Source organism: Panthera onca, chromosome A2 (assembly GCF_046562875.1).
Source record: "Panthera onca isolate mPanOnc1 chromosome A2, mPanOnc1 haplotype 2, whole genome shotgun sequence".
NCBI classification, from domain to species: Eukaryota; Metazoa; Chordata; class Mammalia; order Carnivora; family Felidae; genus Panthera; species Panthera onca.
In genome coordinates, this window is record NC_138340.1 from 3,565,070 (window position 1) to 3,580,147 (window position 15,078).

General features: G+C 60.0%; 1 protein-coding gene across 1 annotated transcript; it reads left to right on the plus strand.

Moving 5' to 3' along the window:
• Positions 1–9,791: 9,791 nt before the first annotated feature.
• Positions 9,792–13,624, plus strand: FEM1A (fem-1 homolog A). The gene has a single exon (XM_060629923.3). It carries the CDS (start codon positions 10,084–10,086, stop codon positions 12,049–12,051), a length of 1,968 nt encoding a protein of 655 aa, XP_060485906.1. The 5' UTR covers positions 9,792–10,083; the 3' UTR covers positions 12,052–13,624.
• Positions 13,625–15,078: the final 1,454 nt, after the last annotated feature.

A 15,078-nucleotide genomic window follows, 5' to 3' on the forward strand; every position in this document is an offset into this window, starting at 1 on the left:
TCAAAGAGTTAAAACATAGAATTAGCGTATAATCTGGCAATTCCACACCTAGATTTATACCCGAGAGAACTGAGGGGCTCCTGGGTGGCTCAGTTGGTTAAGCATCTGACTCTTGATATCAGCTCAGATCTTGATCTCAGGGTCTTGAGTTCAAGCCCTGCGTTGGGCTCCATGCTGGGCGTGAGGCCACTTAAAAAAAACAAAAAACAAAAAACATTGGAAACAGATTCAAACAAATTCTTATCATTGCAGCACTAGTCCTAACAGGCAAAAGGTGGAAACAACCCAAATGTTCATCAGCAGATGAGTGGAGAGACAAAATGTGGTCCATCCCTTCGCGGGAATATTTAGCCACAAAAATGCAGAAAGCACTCACACACGATACAATGTAGATACATCTTGGAAACGTGATGCTCAGGGAGAGAAGCCAGACACTTGGGGCGTGATTCCAGTTACACGAATTGTCCAGAAGAAGCGGGTCCAAAGAAGTTGGGTGGGGACCGTCTGTTGGGGATGGGGTTTCCTTTAGGGCCGATGGAAATATTTCGGAACTAGGCAGGAGTCGAGGTTACCCAGCACTTAGAATGGTCTAAATGCCGCCGAATCGTACATTTCAAGGTGGTTATTTTAATGTTTCATTAAACTTTTTTAATGTTTATTTACTTCTGGGAGAGAGACAGAGAGAGACAGAGCCTGAGCAGGGGAGGGGCAGAGAGAGAGGGAGACACAGAATCGGAAACAGGCTCCAGGCTCCCAGCTGTCAGCACAGAGCCCCATGTGGGGCTCGAACCCTCAAACCGTGAGATCATGACCTGCGCTGAAGTCTGACACTTAACGGACTGAGCCACCCAGGCTCCCCTTGAATGTGTCATTTATACACTTGAACATGGTTAATTTATTTCATTTGAAAGAAAATAACAGACACAACGCTTCTCTCTTGTTTGTTTTCCTAAGGAAGCGGATACACCTGCTACTCAGTAACATTCCTGCTAGAGGCTGGAGGAGGGCTGGAGGGTCGCTTCTGAAGACCCTCAACGAGAAAGAAAAAAAAAAAAATACATGAGACGCCACTGACGTCAATCGTCTCTGCTTGCAGAAGCTGTACGTAGAATCGTGCACCGCGGTCTCCAGTGGAGGACCCCTGCGTTGGAGATCTCCGCTACAACGCTGAGTTGCAGGCGTGGGGCGACTCAAGGAGGCACCGACTGGGTCGTGCCTGCCCTGTGGTCCTGGCTCTCGGTCTCTGCTCAAGCGTGTGGCTTAAAAACAGCCACAAACTTTGAATCTCCTTCCCTGGAGAGGGGGACGTCTGGCTCCCTCCCTCTGAAGAGGACCAGACTTAGTGAGTGCCTTCCAGCCAATAGAACGGGGGCCCGGGTGACACCAGAGTGTGACCCCCCAGGGTTGCGGGATACCCCCTACAGATGATCTCCAGATGGGGTCGCGCTGGGGCTTAGGCCTTCTACATACGGATTTTGGGACGAGGCAAGGCGGTCCACAGAAGTCACGGAGCTTGGGGGAGTTTGTTAAGCCAAAACAGACAACTAGAATGATGTGGGACTCCACTTTTTGTAACAGCTATCCCGGAAAATGCGTGTCTGCGAAACAAACAGCCCCCTACTTTCTCCTTCCCTCCCCAGCCAGGGGCTGTCTGTCCATCCCCCGGGCCCCTGCGTCCCTAACCACACAGCCGGACTTGAGTTATCGCCCTCGGCCAGACTCCGGGCCCTTGAGAATGGCGTTGGGCCGCTCGGTGCCGTACCCCCAGCCTCTAGCACATGACCCCACACACTGTAGGTACCCAGAACGTCAAGAACCGTGGCTGGAGGGGTGAACGGAGCGAAAGACTGCACTCGGCACAGATCTGTCTACTCCCCGCAAGGACACGTCCAGCCCGTTTCTTAGGAACTGAACCGTGGCGGGGTTCCCCCAGCGGGCAGGCAGGCAGCTCCCCGGGGAGGAGACCGACATAGTAAACGAACCCTTGGGCGACGCGTGACTTGGTTAGTAATCATAGACATGCAAACTAGAGGCCCAGTATCACTGCTGCCTCCCCGACCACCAGAGAGCACACAGGCTTGAAACAAATCATCTGTCTCAGATGTCACTGATTCTGTAGGTGAGGAAGTTGGGCGTGTCTGGGGGGGGAGGGGGGACTTCTGTTACCACGTGGGTGGTGGCAGCTCCCGGATGGCTGGGCTGGAAGGTCCAAGAGGCCTTTACTCTGCAGGGGACAGCTGGGAGCAGACGGCCAGAAGGCTGAGCCCTTCTGGGACGGTGGACGGGGGGGTCAGCTAGTGGCCTGCCCCGCACCATGATCTCCGGGTTGTTGACTTCCTTCATGGTGATGGGCAGCTCAAGAGAACTGGGGGGGGGGGGGGGGAGGCTTCCCCCCTTCTATGCCCTAGCCTCAGAAATCCCAGAACGACTTCCACTTTACTCTACAGGTCAAGCAGACATGTGACCACACACATTCAAGGGGAGGGGACATAGAGAACGGGAGAAGGGTCAGAGAATGTGGGGGCCGTGTTATAAAAGTGCCACAAACAGCTATTAAATAAGCAAAGAAGGAGGGGGGAGGGGGAGGAGGAGAGGAGAAGGAGGGGAAGGAGGAGGAAAAGGGGGATGAGGGGAAGGAGGAGGAAGAGGGGGAAGGAGAGGAGAAAGGGGAGGAGGAGGGGAGGAAGGAGAGGAGCAGGAGGAGGGGGAGGAGGAGGGGGAGGAGGAAGAAGGGGAGCAGGAGAAGGGGGAGGAGGAGGGGGAGGAGGAAGAAGGGGAGGAGGGGGAGGAGGAGGGGGAGGAGGAAGAAGGGGAGGAGGGGGAGGAGGAAGGGGAGGAGGGGAGGAGGGAGAGGAGCAGGAGGAGGGGGAGGAGGAGGGGGAGGAGGAAGAAGGGGAGGAGGGGGAGGAGGAAGGGGAGGAGGGGAGGAGGGAGAGGAGCAGGAGGAGGGGGAGGAGGAGGGGGAGGAGGAAGAAGGGGAGGAGGGGGAGGAGGGAGAGGAGCAAGAGGAGGGGGAGGAGGAGGGGAGGAGGAAGAAGGGGAGGAGGAGGAGGAGGGGGAGGACAAAGAAGGGGAGGAGGGGGAGGAGGTGGGAGAGGAGGAAGAAGGGGAGGGGGGAGGAGGAGGGGGAGGACGAAGAAGGGGAGGAGGGGGAGGAGGAGGAGGGAGAGGGAGACAGGACTCAGGAGCCCTGCTGGTATTTTTTTTTATTTTAACTTTATTTATTTTGAGAGAGTCAGAGCGTGAGTGGGGGAGGAGCAGAGAGAGGGCGCGAGAGGATCCCAAGCAGGCTCCGCGCTGCCAGCGCAGATCCAGACGCGGGGCCCGATCCCGCACCGCCACCCAGGCGCCCCATCTGCTGACGTTTTGACCTGTGACATCTAGGCTCCGGAAGCGTGGGAGGATCCGTCTCCGTTTAAGCCACCCCGTCGGGGACACTTCGCTGCCGCCTTGGCCTGTCCCGGCCGCGGTAGCGAAACGCCGCGAGCTGGCGGCCTCCGAACCGCAGATTCCTGTTTCCTCCGGGTGGGGAGGCTGGGGGCGCCGATGACCCCGGGTGCCCCCTTGCTTGGGGGACGGGCCCTGTGCTCGCCGCGTCCTGACGCGGAGGAAGGGGACAGGGCGCTCGCTCTGGCTCTCGGGGCCTCTCTCTCTCTCTCTCTCTCTCTCTCTCTCTCTCGGGGGGCTCCACCCTCTGACCTGATCCCCTCCCGGAGGCCCCACCTCCTAAAACCGTTGCCTTTTGCGGGTTAGGATTTCAGCGTCCGGGCGGGAGGCATGCAGCCGGTAACCCAGTAACGGGCAAGGGGGGGTAGTTACTTCCATCATTTCTCACCCCCTCCCCCCAGCCCCCAGCCGAGGTTTGGCGCCCCCTAGCGGTCGCCTGGCCTCTGGGCCAACTGGGCGCGTCCGGAGCGCGGCCGCGCAGGTGGCCACCGCGTGGGGCGCTAGGAAGCCCCGCCCCGCGCCCCTGGCCGACCTCCCCGGGTGCGGCCCGACGTTTGTCCCGCGCCGGGACGGACCGGAAGCGGGACAGCGGGCTCCCCGGAGGCGGAGGGGCTGGGGAGGGGGCGGTCGCCTGGCCCCGGGCCACGGTCCCGGCCGAATGGCGGCCCCTCCCCCACCCTGTCTTCTCGCGCTGCCTCCCAACTCGGAGCGAAAGAGGAGGAGGTGGACGGCGCCGGCACCGGGGCGATCTCGGCCGCCATTCTCAGGCAGGGTGGCGCTGTGCTGCCTGGAACGCTTCCTTTGTCCACTCGACATCATATATGGAGCGCCTGCTGTATGCCAGGCCCTGTCGAGCAAACGCAGAGCACCGAGCACCCGCAGGCAAACATCGCGGCTCGTCCCAGCCCGCGTGGCGAGCGCAGACCGAGAATAATGGCTTCAATATATAAATTCTAGAGTAGATTTGGATGCAAGGTGACATGTGACAGAGCAGAGTCAGGGGGCCTTGGGGGGAGGGGTGGCTGACAGAGGGAGACGGAGCGCGAGCAGGGGAGGGGCCGAGAGAGAGGGGGACACGGAATCCGAAGCAGGCTCCGGGCTCTGAGCTGTCGGCACAGAGCCGGACGCGGGGCTCGATCTCACGAACCTCGAGAGCATGACCTGAGCCGAGGTTGGACGCTTAACCCGACCGAGCCACCCAGGCGCCCCTGCGCGGTAGCTCATTTTAATCACGAGTCCGTTTCTGCAGTGAAGGAACTCCCACCGGGATGGTTTCCCGCTTGGGGGAGTGGAGTCGCAGAACAGGAAATTGGGAAGAAATGGGTAGGGTCACCGGGTCACGGTCAGGGTCGGGGAGGATTTCCACCCTGCCCACGCGGTAGGCACGAATCACCCCGAGGGCCCGGCTGAAAGCAGTAAGTAGGAGAGTAAGGGGGATGTGATGCGTGTTCTGTATTCATCACCTTTGGTTTTTGTTGTTGTTGTTGTTGTTGTTTTTCATGATTTGTTAACTTTTAGGCACCTAGAATTTAATTTCAATACTGGCGGGGTTTAACATCTAGTTATCAAAAATGCTGAAAATTTGACAATCAACTCTTGGAAGGCAGTACCCCCGGGGGCAGGGTCCCGCTCAGCCAGGAGAGAAGACTGAGGTCCTCACACACCATCGAAATCAAAAGTCTCAAAAGTCCTGTGGGCGTGTCCCTACTCTGCCCTAGGGCAAGAGACCTGGTTCCCCAAATCTCTCCACTGCCAGGCCTAAATCCTGTTCTCGGTCTTCCTTCTGGAGGGTAGATGCATCCAGGGTCAGTTCAAGCCACTTTATGGATCCCTCCCCTTCCCCCCCCCCCCCCCAATTCCTCTGCTGTCTTGACTTATCTGTTACCCCTAATCTCATGCAAACTTCAGCCCTTCCTCCCCTGGTCCCTGGCTCTCCCCTAAGAGTGGACCAGTTAGGATGATGCACCCCCACTGTGGGTCAGAAAATCCAGAATTATAGTGGCTTCCAGAAGATAGTATCTGCAGCGTGGGCGAGACAACCAAACACAAAAGGCCACACGGTGCATGATTCCATTTATGCAAAATGTCCAGAACAGGCAAATCCACAGACAGGAAGTGGGTTAGGACCTCCTGCCACCTGCCACCACATGGATGGCCCCGGAGGCCACTGTGGGCAGGGACAGAAGCCAGACACAGAAGGACACATCCCTGCGTGACCCCAGGCACAGGGGGGTCCCCAGAGGAGTCCCGTCCACAGAGACAGAGAGCAGATGGTGGGAGCCAGGGGTGGGGAGTCCGTGCTTCATGGGGACAGAGTCTCAGTTTGGGGAGATGGAAAGTTCTGGAGACGGGTGGCGGGGACGGCTGCCCGACTATGTGTGTGCCTGACGCCTCTGAGCTGTGCACTTGGAGACGGTCAAAAGGCTGATTTTATGTTATGTATATCTTACCCCAATCAAAAAAATAATTAAAGAAAACGCAGAAATGTTTGGCCACAAATATGTAGCTAGTGGGGGTTTTAATAGCAGGGGATTGGTTATCTACATACATCATAGCACAATTCCCCACAACGGAATACTACACTATCCCGAAAATACTGCTGGGAAAATCTGTCATTTGAATATCAGCTCTTTCAGACCGTCCTGTTCATTTTCATACCCCTGATGTCCAGAGAGGTACCTGGCACCTAGTGGGCACCCAATATATACCCACCAGCGGGAGACTGTGCATGTAAAATGTGGCACCTGTTGAATGAATGGTAAAATATTCAAGCTATAATGCTAAGGGCACAAGAGGAGGTATGTAACACCTGTAATTTCTTGGTCCCTCAAATGACCACTTTTCCATGTTTTATCGACTCAGGAAACAGAAAGAAATACTGAACTATATCTAACTTAAAGCCATGGGTATGTGTAGCATGGTGGGGGGTGTTTTTTTGGTGGTTTTTTTTTGGGGGGGGAGGGGTGTTTGTTTCTATTTTTATGTTTCCCCCTGGAGAGCGTTATTACATCGAAGGAAGGGACGCCTGGGTGGCTCAGTCGGTTAAGCGTCCAACTCTGGACCTCAGCTCAGGTCTTGATCTCAGGGTCCTGGGTTCAAGCCCCATGTTGGACTCCGTGCTGGGCATGAAGCCCACTTTAAGGACAAAAAAAAGGTGTCATTCTCAACACCTAATGGCACTCAAGGATGAAAGAAATTCAGACATATGCACAGAACAGGATATATAAGAGACCCGTTTGTAGGTCAGGGCACCCGGCTGGCTCAGCCGGGAGAGCTTGGGAGCGCGTGTAAACTCTTGATCTCAGGGTTGTGGGTTCGAACCCTACGTTGGGTGTGAAAATTATTTCAGATCTTTTTTTAAATTTTTTATTTTTCTTTTTTTTTAAGGTGTATTTATTTATTTATTTAGCGAGAACATGAGCAGGGGAGGGGCAGAGAGAGAGAGAGATTGAGAGAGAGAGAGAGAGAGAGAGAGAGAATCCCGAGCAGGCACCACAATGTCAGTGCAGAGCCCGATGCGGGGCTCGATCTCACGAGCCACGAGATCATGACCTGAGCCAATACCAATAGTGGGACGCTTAACCAACTGAGCCGCGCAGCGACCCCCCCCCCCCTTTTTTTTTAAAGGAATGTCTGTAGGTCACTCGCAGTTTTGTTTCTGGCGAGGGGATATGGTGCGGAGTTTTCAGCTTTCCTGACTTTTATTTTTTACCCTGTAGAGAATGTATAACGTTTGTGCAACAAGAAAGACTGTAGAAACTACGTACAGCCGAGGACATAAACGATATCACAATTTGCTGGACCCTACGTTGCTGTGACTAAAGGTCCAGGCCCTGTCTGGAGCCACCGGGCCTGGGTTCGAACCCCTATCCCACCACTCGTGAGCCCAGGGGCCTTCGTAACTGCCTTTGCCTCTGGTCCCCGCGTTCGAAACAAACCCCACCCAGCCTGTGTGAGGGGTTCTGTCCTCACCTTTCCTTCCTCGGGCCTCTCGTTTTTCCCCCTCCTTTAGCGCAGCAATCTAGAAATTCCACTAACAGGCCCCAAATCTCAGGAAGCCATTTTGGAGCGCGCTATGCACCGAACATTCGTGTCCCCCGAATCCCCACGGCGAGGCCCCATCCCAGGTGGGATGGCTCTGGGCGGTGGTGCCTTTCCGCGGCGATCGGAGTCAGATGAAGTCACGAGGGTGGGGCCTCCGCGGTGGGATTAGCGCCCTTGTCAGGGGACAAAGAGACTGGAACCGTCTCTCCTCCACGTGGGCACCCAGCGAGAAGGCGGCATCTCCAAACCAGGAAAAGGGCCCTCCTGGAACCCAGCCGCCCTGGCATCCGAGTCTCCCAAGTGCTAGCCTCCCAAACTGTGGGAAATAAATGTTTTGTCCTTGTAGCCACCGCGATGGTTTATTTTATGTGCCAACCTGCCGGGGCTACCAGATGCCGAGAGAGCAGGTAATACGCTCACCTGCTCTGCGAGTGTCTGTGAGGGTGTCTCTGGAAGAGACTAGCATTTGTGTCAGTAGATGTTAGAGTAAGCAAGATGGCCTCACCGATAAGGGTGGGCCTCATCTAATCTGTTGAGGGTCTGGATAGACCAAAAAGGTGGATGGGTGCCTGGGGGCGGGGGTGGGGGGTGGTGGGGCTCTGTCGGTTAAGGTTAAGCACCTGACTCTTTCTTGGCTTGGGCTCAGGTCATGATGTCGCGGTTCGTGGGTTCGAGCCCTGTATCGGGTTCCATGCTGACAGCACAGAACCTGCTTGGGACTCTCTCTTCCCTCTCTCCCTCTCCCCTGCTCACGTGTGCTTGCTCTCTCTTTCTCTCTCAAAATAAATAAACTTAAAAAAAGAAAAAAAAAAAAGGTGGAGGGACGGAGAATTTGCTCTCCCTGCCGGAGCTGGGATGCCCATGTCTCCTGGTCTTGGGAATCGGAGCTCTCTCCTGATCCTCGGGCCTTCGGGCTCGGACTGGCTTTCCTGTGTCTGCAGTTGGCAGATGGCCCATCAGAGGACTTCCTGGCCTCCGTAATTCCGTGAGCCAATTCCGTGTGTAGCCTTGGGTTCTCTTTCTCTGGGAGCCCTAACACGGCCACCCCGTCTGTGGTATTTGTTATAGCAGCCCGAGCTGACTCAGACAGTCTTTTCCCGAAGATTCCTGGAGAACGTCAGTGGTGCCAGGGAGGGCATCCGGGGAGCGCCACCGGGTCAAGGGCTCACACAGGAGGACTCGGGAGTCTCACCCGCAGAGGGTCCAAGAGGTGGCCAAGTGAAGGTGTGGAACAGTGTTGCAAGAAGCGGGAACAGTACCTGTACAAGTTTGGAGGTGTGAGAGAACCCTCTGCGTTTCTGGAACACTCCCGAGTCCGCCCACATCCTTCATCTTTCCCACGTTCTCAATAACCCTGGGGGCAGGCGGCAGCAAAGGGCAGGCGGGAGCGTGTTGGGGGTCAGGGTCTGGCTTCGGGGGGTGCGGTTCACGCTTCGCAAGTGTGGACCTATGTGTGCAGTCACCCGGGCCCCCAGGCTCAGAAGGACCCCACGTTTGGTTTGAGGCTCTGCTGTCACCACCGGGAGGGAAATTCTTAATCAGTTTGAGCCCAGGGAGGCCACATTTTCATTTCGCACGGGGTCCTGCCAATGACGTAGCTCCCTTTCCCCGGGTTCAAATCCCGACCCTGCCATTTACTTGCCCCGTGTCCTTGGGCGAGTGGCCGAAATTCTCGAAGCCCCGAACCCCAGAGGTATTACTCAGAGGGATCTTTAAGACCTAGGTCCGACGACCAAGGGCTTAGGCGGTCTAAGTCAAGTGTAGATTTTGTATTCGGGGTGTCGAGTGTTGGAGGAAGCAACGTTAAGTGTTCAATCGTGTATTAATGAGGGAGTAAATAAATGTATGCGTGCACACGAACGACTGAGAAGCGAGCTGAGCGCGGGACACCCGCCCTTAGGGCCACACGCGTACCCCCCCCCCCCCCCGCCCCCCGCGTCCCTTACCGTCCTAGGCGCCGCCAGCCTCCCCGCCTCTCCCGAGCGCCCCCTGCCGGCCAGCGGCTCCGCCACGCCACATCCAGATCACACCGGGCCGTTTGGCCGGCTTAGACCTCGTTCTCGCTCCCGATTGGCTCCGAGTCGCTCGCGATGCCTCTCGGGCAATGTAGTCTCTCGGCCCGCGCCCGCGTTTCCTGTGGGCCGGAGCGCGGAGAGAGCCACAGGAAGTACGTAGTCAGACTTGCCCGGGTTCCCAGAAGTCATGGGGATAGCATTGCGCGACGGGAATTGTAGTCCACGCCCGGCCAGGTTCCGCCTCAACCCTCTGCGCTCGGAACCACAATCCCCACCATGCACCGTGCTCCCAGGTCCCCTCTGCTGGCCCGCGTCCTCCTAGGAGCGGTAGTCTTGACCCTCTACGTCCCTCGTCTGTCTTGAGGGGGAGGCCGGCTCCCAGGACTACATTTCCCTGCGCGCCCCCCCCCCCGAGCCCGCGGAGCGCCGGGACGCGGCAGCCATTTTGTTCCGCCGGAGAAGCCCCTAAGATGGCGGCGGGGGAGACGGTGAAGGTTGCCGCCCGCCCCTCCGGGCGTTAGCCCGCGCCCTCCGCGTCCCCCGGCGGCCGGCCCATGGCCTGGCGGAAGCCCGCGCCATGGACCTCCGCACCGCCGTGTACAACGCCGCCCGCGACGGCAAGCTGCAGCTGCTTCAGAAGCTGCTCAGCGGCCGGAGCCGGGAGGAGCTGGACGAGCTGACGGGTGAGGTGGCCGGCGGGGGGACGCCGCTGCTCATCGCCGCCCGCTACGGCCACCTGGACGTGGTCGAGTACCTGGTGGACCGGTGCGGCGCGAGCGTGGAGGCGGGCGGCTCGGTGCACTTCGACGGCGAGACCATCGAGGGCGCGCCGCCGCTGTGGGCCGCCTCGGCCGCCGGCCACCTGGACGTGGTGCGCAGCCTGCTGCGCCGCGGGGCGTCGGTGAACCGCACGACGCGCACCAACTCGACGCCGCTGCGCGCCGCCTGCTTCGACGGGCACCTGGAGGTGGTGCGCTACCTGGTGGGCGAGCACCAGGCCGACCTGGAGGTGGCCAACCGGCACGGCCACACGTGCCTCATGATCTCCTGTTACAAGGGCCACCGCGAGATCGCCCGCTACCTGCTGGAGCAGGGCGCCCAAGTGAACCGGCGCAGCGCCAAGGGCAACACGGCCCTGCACGACTGCGCCGAGTCCGGCAGCCTGGAGATCCTGCAGCTGCTGCTCGGCTGCCACGCCCGCATGGAGCGCGACGGCTACGGCATGACCCCGCTGCTGGCGGCCAGCGTCACGGGCCACACCAACATCGTGGAGTACCTCATCCAGGAGCAGCCTGCTGGGGAGGGGGGCCCCTCCGCCGGCCCGGCATGCGTGCCGCCCCCGGGGCCCCGCGGCCGCAGCTCCCCCCCGGAGGACGCGCTCGGTGACGCGTACGAGAGCTGCTGCCCCACGAGCCGGGAGGCCGCCGTGGAAGCCCTCGAGTTGCTGGGAGCCACCTACGTGGATAAGAAGCGGGACCTGCTCGGGGCCCTGAAGCACTGGAGACGGGCCATGGAGCTGCGGCACCAGGGCGGCGCGTATCTGCCCAAACCGGAGCCCCCGCAGCTGGTGCTGGCCTATGACTATTCCCGGGAGGTGACCACCACCGAGGAGCTGGAAGCGCTCATAACCGACCCGGATGAGATGCGCACGCAGGCCCTGTTGGTCCGGGAGCGCATCCTGGGGCCGGCCCACCCGGACACGTCCTACTACATCCGCTACCGGGGGGCGGTGTACGCCGACTCGGGCAATTTCGAGCGCTGCATCCGCTTGTGGAAGTACGCCCTGGACATGCAGCAGAACAACCTGGAGCCCCTGAGCCCCATGACCGCCAGCAGCTTCCTCTCCTTCGCCGAACTCTTCTCCTACGTGCTCCAGGACCGCGCGGCCAAGGGCAGCCCGGGCGCGCAGATCGGCTTTGCGGACCTCATGGGCGTGCTCTGCAAAGGAGTGCGGGAGGTGGAGCGGGCCCTGCAGCTGCCCAAGGAGCCCGGGGACTCGGCCCAGTTCACCAAGGCCTTGGCCATCATCCTCCACCTGCTGTACCTGCTGGAGAAGGTGGAGTGCACGCCGGACCAGGAGCACCTGAAGCACCAGACCGTGTACCGGCTGCTGAAGTGCGCCCCCCGGGGCAAGAACGGCTTCACCCCTCTGCACATGGCGGTGGACAAGGACACCACGAACGTCGGCCGCTACCCGGTGGGCCGGTTCCCCTCTCCCCAGGTGGTCAAGGTGCTGCTTGACTGCGGGGCGGACCCAGACAGCCGGGACTTTGACAACAACACCCCGCTGCACATAGCGGCCCAGAACAACTGCCCCGGGATCATGAACGCCCTGATCGAAGCGGGCGCCCACATGGATGCCACCAATGCCTTCAAGAAGACCGCCTACGAGCTGCTGGATGAAAAGCTGCTGGCCAAGAGCACCATTCAGCCCTTCAACTACGTGACCCTGCAGTGCCTTGCGGCCCGCGCCCTGGACAAAAACAAGATCCCCTACAAGGGCTTCATCCCCGAGGAGCTGGAGGCTTTCATCGAGCTGCACTGACGGGGTCCTGAGAGCCGAGAAACCACCGGGAAGAGTGGGGCCCACGCTCGTCGCCCCGCCTCCCCCCTCCCCCGAGCCCTTAGGCAGCGGGAGACAGAAGGGCTCTCCAGGCTCCGGAGCCCCTGTCCCCTCCGCTCTGCGGAGAGGGGAAAGGAATCAGCAAGTCGTTGGTGCTCGAAGCCGTCCGGCATCAGGCGCTCGAGGAACTGGCTCCGCCTGTCTTTGATCGGGGGAGGTTGCATCCCATCTGCCCGGGTCTCGGAGGACTTTTGCCTTCTTGCCTCGAGGCAGAGGGATCGAAGCTTTTGCCTTCTTTTCCGAGAACCGGGAAGAAGCTGAGGATCGGGTCCCTGCTTTTACGGCCCCCCCCCCCGCGGCCGAGTGCAGGGTGAGGACGGGGGAGGGGGGCGCTCCCAGGCGGCGGGTCGGAGAAGCAGGCCGGCTCTCAGTTCTGCAGCCCGCCCGCGCCCTGCCCCCTGCCCCCTGCCCCCTGCCCCCTGCCCTCACCACGGGCCGTGGGCAGGGCTCCCTGCCCGGGCGGCCTGCCCCTCGCATGGCTTTCGTTGGTGTGGTGTTGCGTTTCTTAGTGAGCGGGCAGGTTACAGGCGTGGCGCGGGAGGCCAGAAGTTGTGCTGCCGTGTTTTTTCTTTTCCTGAGAATTTTTGGTCACACGGGATGAGCGGATGTCACACAGGGAGGTTGTGGCCGTGGCCGAGGCGGCGAGGCTGTCTACCAGGGGTGAGCTCGGCGGCGTGGAGGATTTGGTGGCGGTCCCTAAAGCGAGGCGACCGTCCATTTTCTAGAACTTGCCTGCTTGCCTTCTACTTGGGCCTCCCCCAACTTTCCACTCAAGTCACAGAGAGGGGCGTTTTCCAAGCGCGGATCGGGCCGGGCGCCGAAGGAGCTGGCGGGGCCGTCACTCCCCGACCCGGCAAGGACCCGCACGGTCGGAGCGGATCGGGGGCTCGGTTTCTGAGTCCCAGGAAGCGCGGTCGCCTCAGCCTCCCGGGCCCCGCGCGCATGCGCAGTGTGGCTGTGCGCAGCCCCGCGGCTCTAGGCTTTTTTTTTTTTTTTTTTTTTTTTGTAGCTGCTTGGAAGCCTGAACGCAGGTGTTCCTGAGCCAGGTCCCCACTCGCTGTTAACTGAGCTGGAGGAGGCGGCGAATGTCCACAAGTTGCCAGTGAGGTGATGAGAAATCTCGGATTCCCACCACTCAGGGCGCGCATGCGCCAAGCGCAGCGGTGCCGCCCACGCCCCCCGGCAGCGGCGGGCCGGTGGCGGTGAGCGGTGGCAGGTGGCAGAGGACGAAGCGGCCTCCCGGGCTCAGGAGGCGGGGTCCCGCCTGGAGAGGGTCTCTCCCCCCCCCCCCCCCCCCCCAGCCTCGTCTCGCAGCTGCACGGAGGCCTCGAGAAGCCACGAGAAGCCACAGCGGGCCCCCGGGCCCCGTTTGCATTTGCAGTGTTAGTTAGGACGTTATTTATTGGCAAGGCCGGGTTTTACCTTCCGTCGAGGCGGGAAAGTGTCCCTGTCCCTTCAAAGCACGGAATAAAGCAATGAGGCAGTTTAAATCGTGCGTCTCCGCGCTGGTGCCCGAGTCATTTAAAAGGCAGCCGTGGGGGGACGCGGGTGGTGGGGGGATGGACGGCTCCCTCCCGGGGTGGGCGGGGAGAGGGTGCCGCCCAGCGCAAAGGTCGTGGTGTGGGGGCTCGCAGAGCCCAGCCCCCGGGCCACCATCTCACGGGGGCAGTTTCTGTCTGTGTCCTGGGACCTTGTGTGGGATTTCCCTGGGAAGTGGCGTGTTTCTGCCCGTGGAAAAGGAGGGAAACCGCTGACTTCTCCCAAACCCCAGCTTTGCGGTAGGGAAGGCTCCAAAGAGGTGGCTTGGCCCTCCCGGAAGGCGAGGGAGGGCTGGGGCAGCGGGGGAGCGCCCAAGAGGCCGAACTCGGTAGCTCTGCGGTTCCGGTCCGGTCGGGGAGGAAAATCTGGTCCCTCTTCTTTCTCCTGCCGGTTCCCTCGTGTAGTTGCAGTTCTCCGTACGGTAGCACAGTGAGAGCACTGCTCCCTGGTCTGGCGCGCTGAGTAGGTCCCGCTGCCCCCTGTGCGCCAGGCACGGTGCAGGCCCCCTCGGGTCAGGATTGCACCGGCCGGATCGAGGCTGATTATTCCGTGTCGTCCCCTCGCACGACAGTGGGGAAGGCCAGGCTGCTTCTCCCGCTCCTGGTTTCACGGGGGTCCGACCACTAACAGCACCCGCTCGGCTGTAATGGGAACACACGGTGGCCTGGGAGGAGTGGGTGTTGAATCAGCAGGTGCTCCAGAGTAGTCTCGGGACACAACACCCGCCCAAGCATTTATTGGGCCCTTGCTGGATGCCAGGCACCATTCCACGTGCTTCCATGGGCCACCTGAATCGCTGCTCACAGCAGCCCTGTAAACTAGGTGTGTTTTTTTGTGTGTGTCTTTTTTACATTTATTTTTGAGAGAGAGAGAGAGAGAGAGAGAAGAAGAAGAAGAAGAAGCAGGGGAGGGGCAGAGAGAGGGAGACACAGAATCCTAAGCAGCTCCAAGCTCTGCGCTGACAGCACAGAGCCTGACACGGGACTTGAACCCATGGACCGCGAGATCATGACCTGAGCCGAAGCCGGAAGCTTAACCGACTGAGCCACCCAGGCCTCCTGAAGTAGGTGTTCTTCTTGCCGTTTTGCAAGTGGGGGAAACCGGCCACTGGGGTGTGAGAAGACTCGCCCCAGAGGAAAGCTGATCGGGGCTAAACACTTTCTTTCCGAGCTCAGACCTGAGAAGTGCGACTTTCGCCCCCAGGCCACGGAGGCCATCTTAAAAACGGCCCGGCCCAGCTCGGGTGTCAGGTGACAGGTGATCCCGCTGCTCCAAAGGGTTGCAGACGATGTGGTTCGGGTTCCGGGGGCTGGGGGGAGGGGGTCCCCAGGTGGCAGGCGGGGGAGTGCAGGCCGGGGTCCCAGCTTCCCTGGCTCCGGCCGGTCTCGGGGGGCCTAGGGGTGAGGTGAG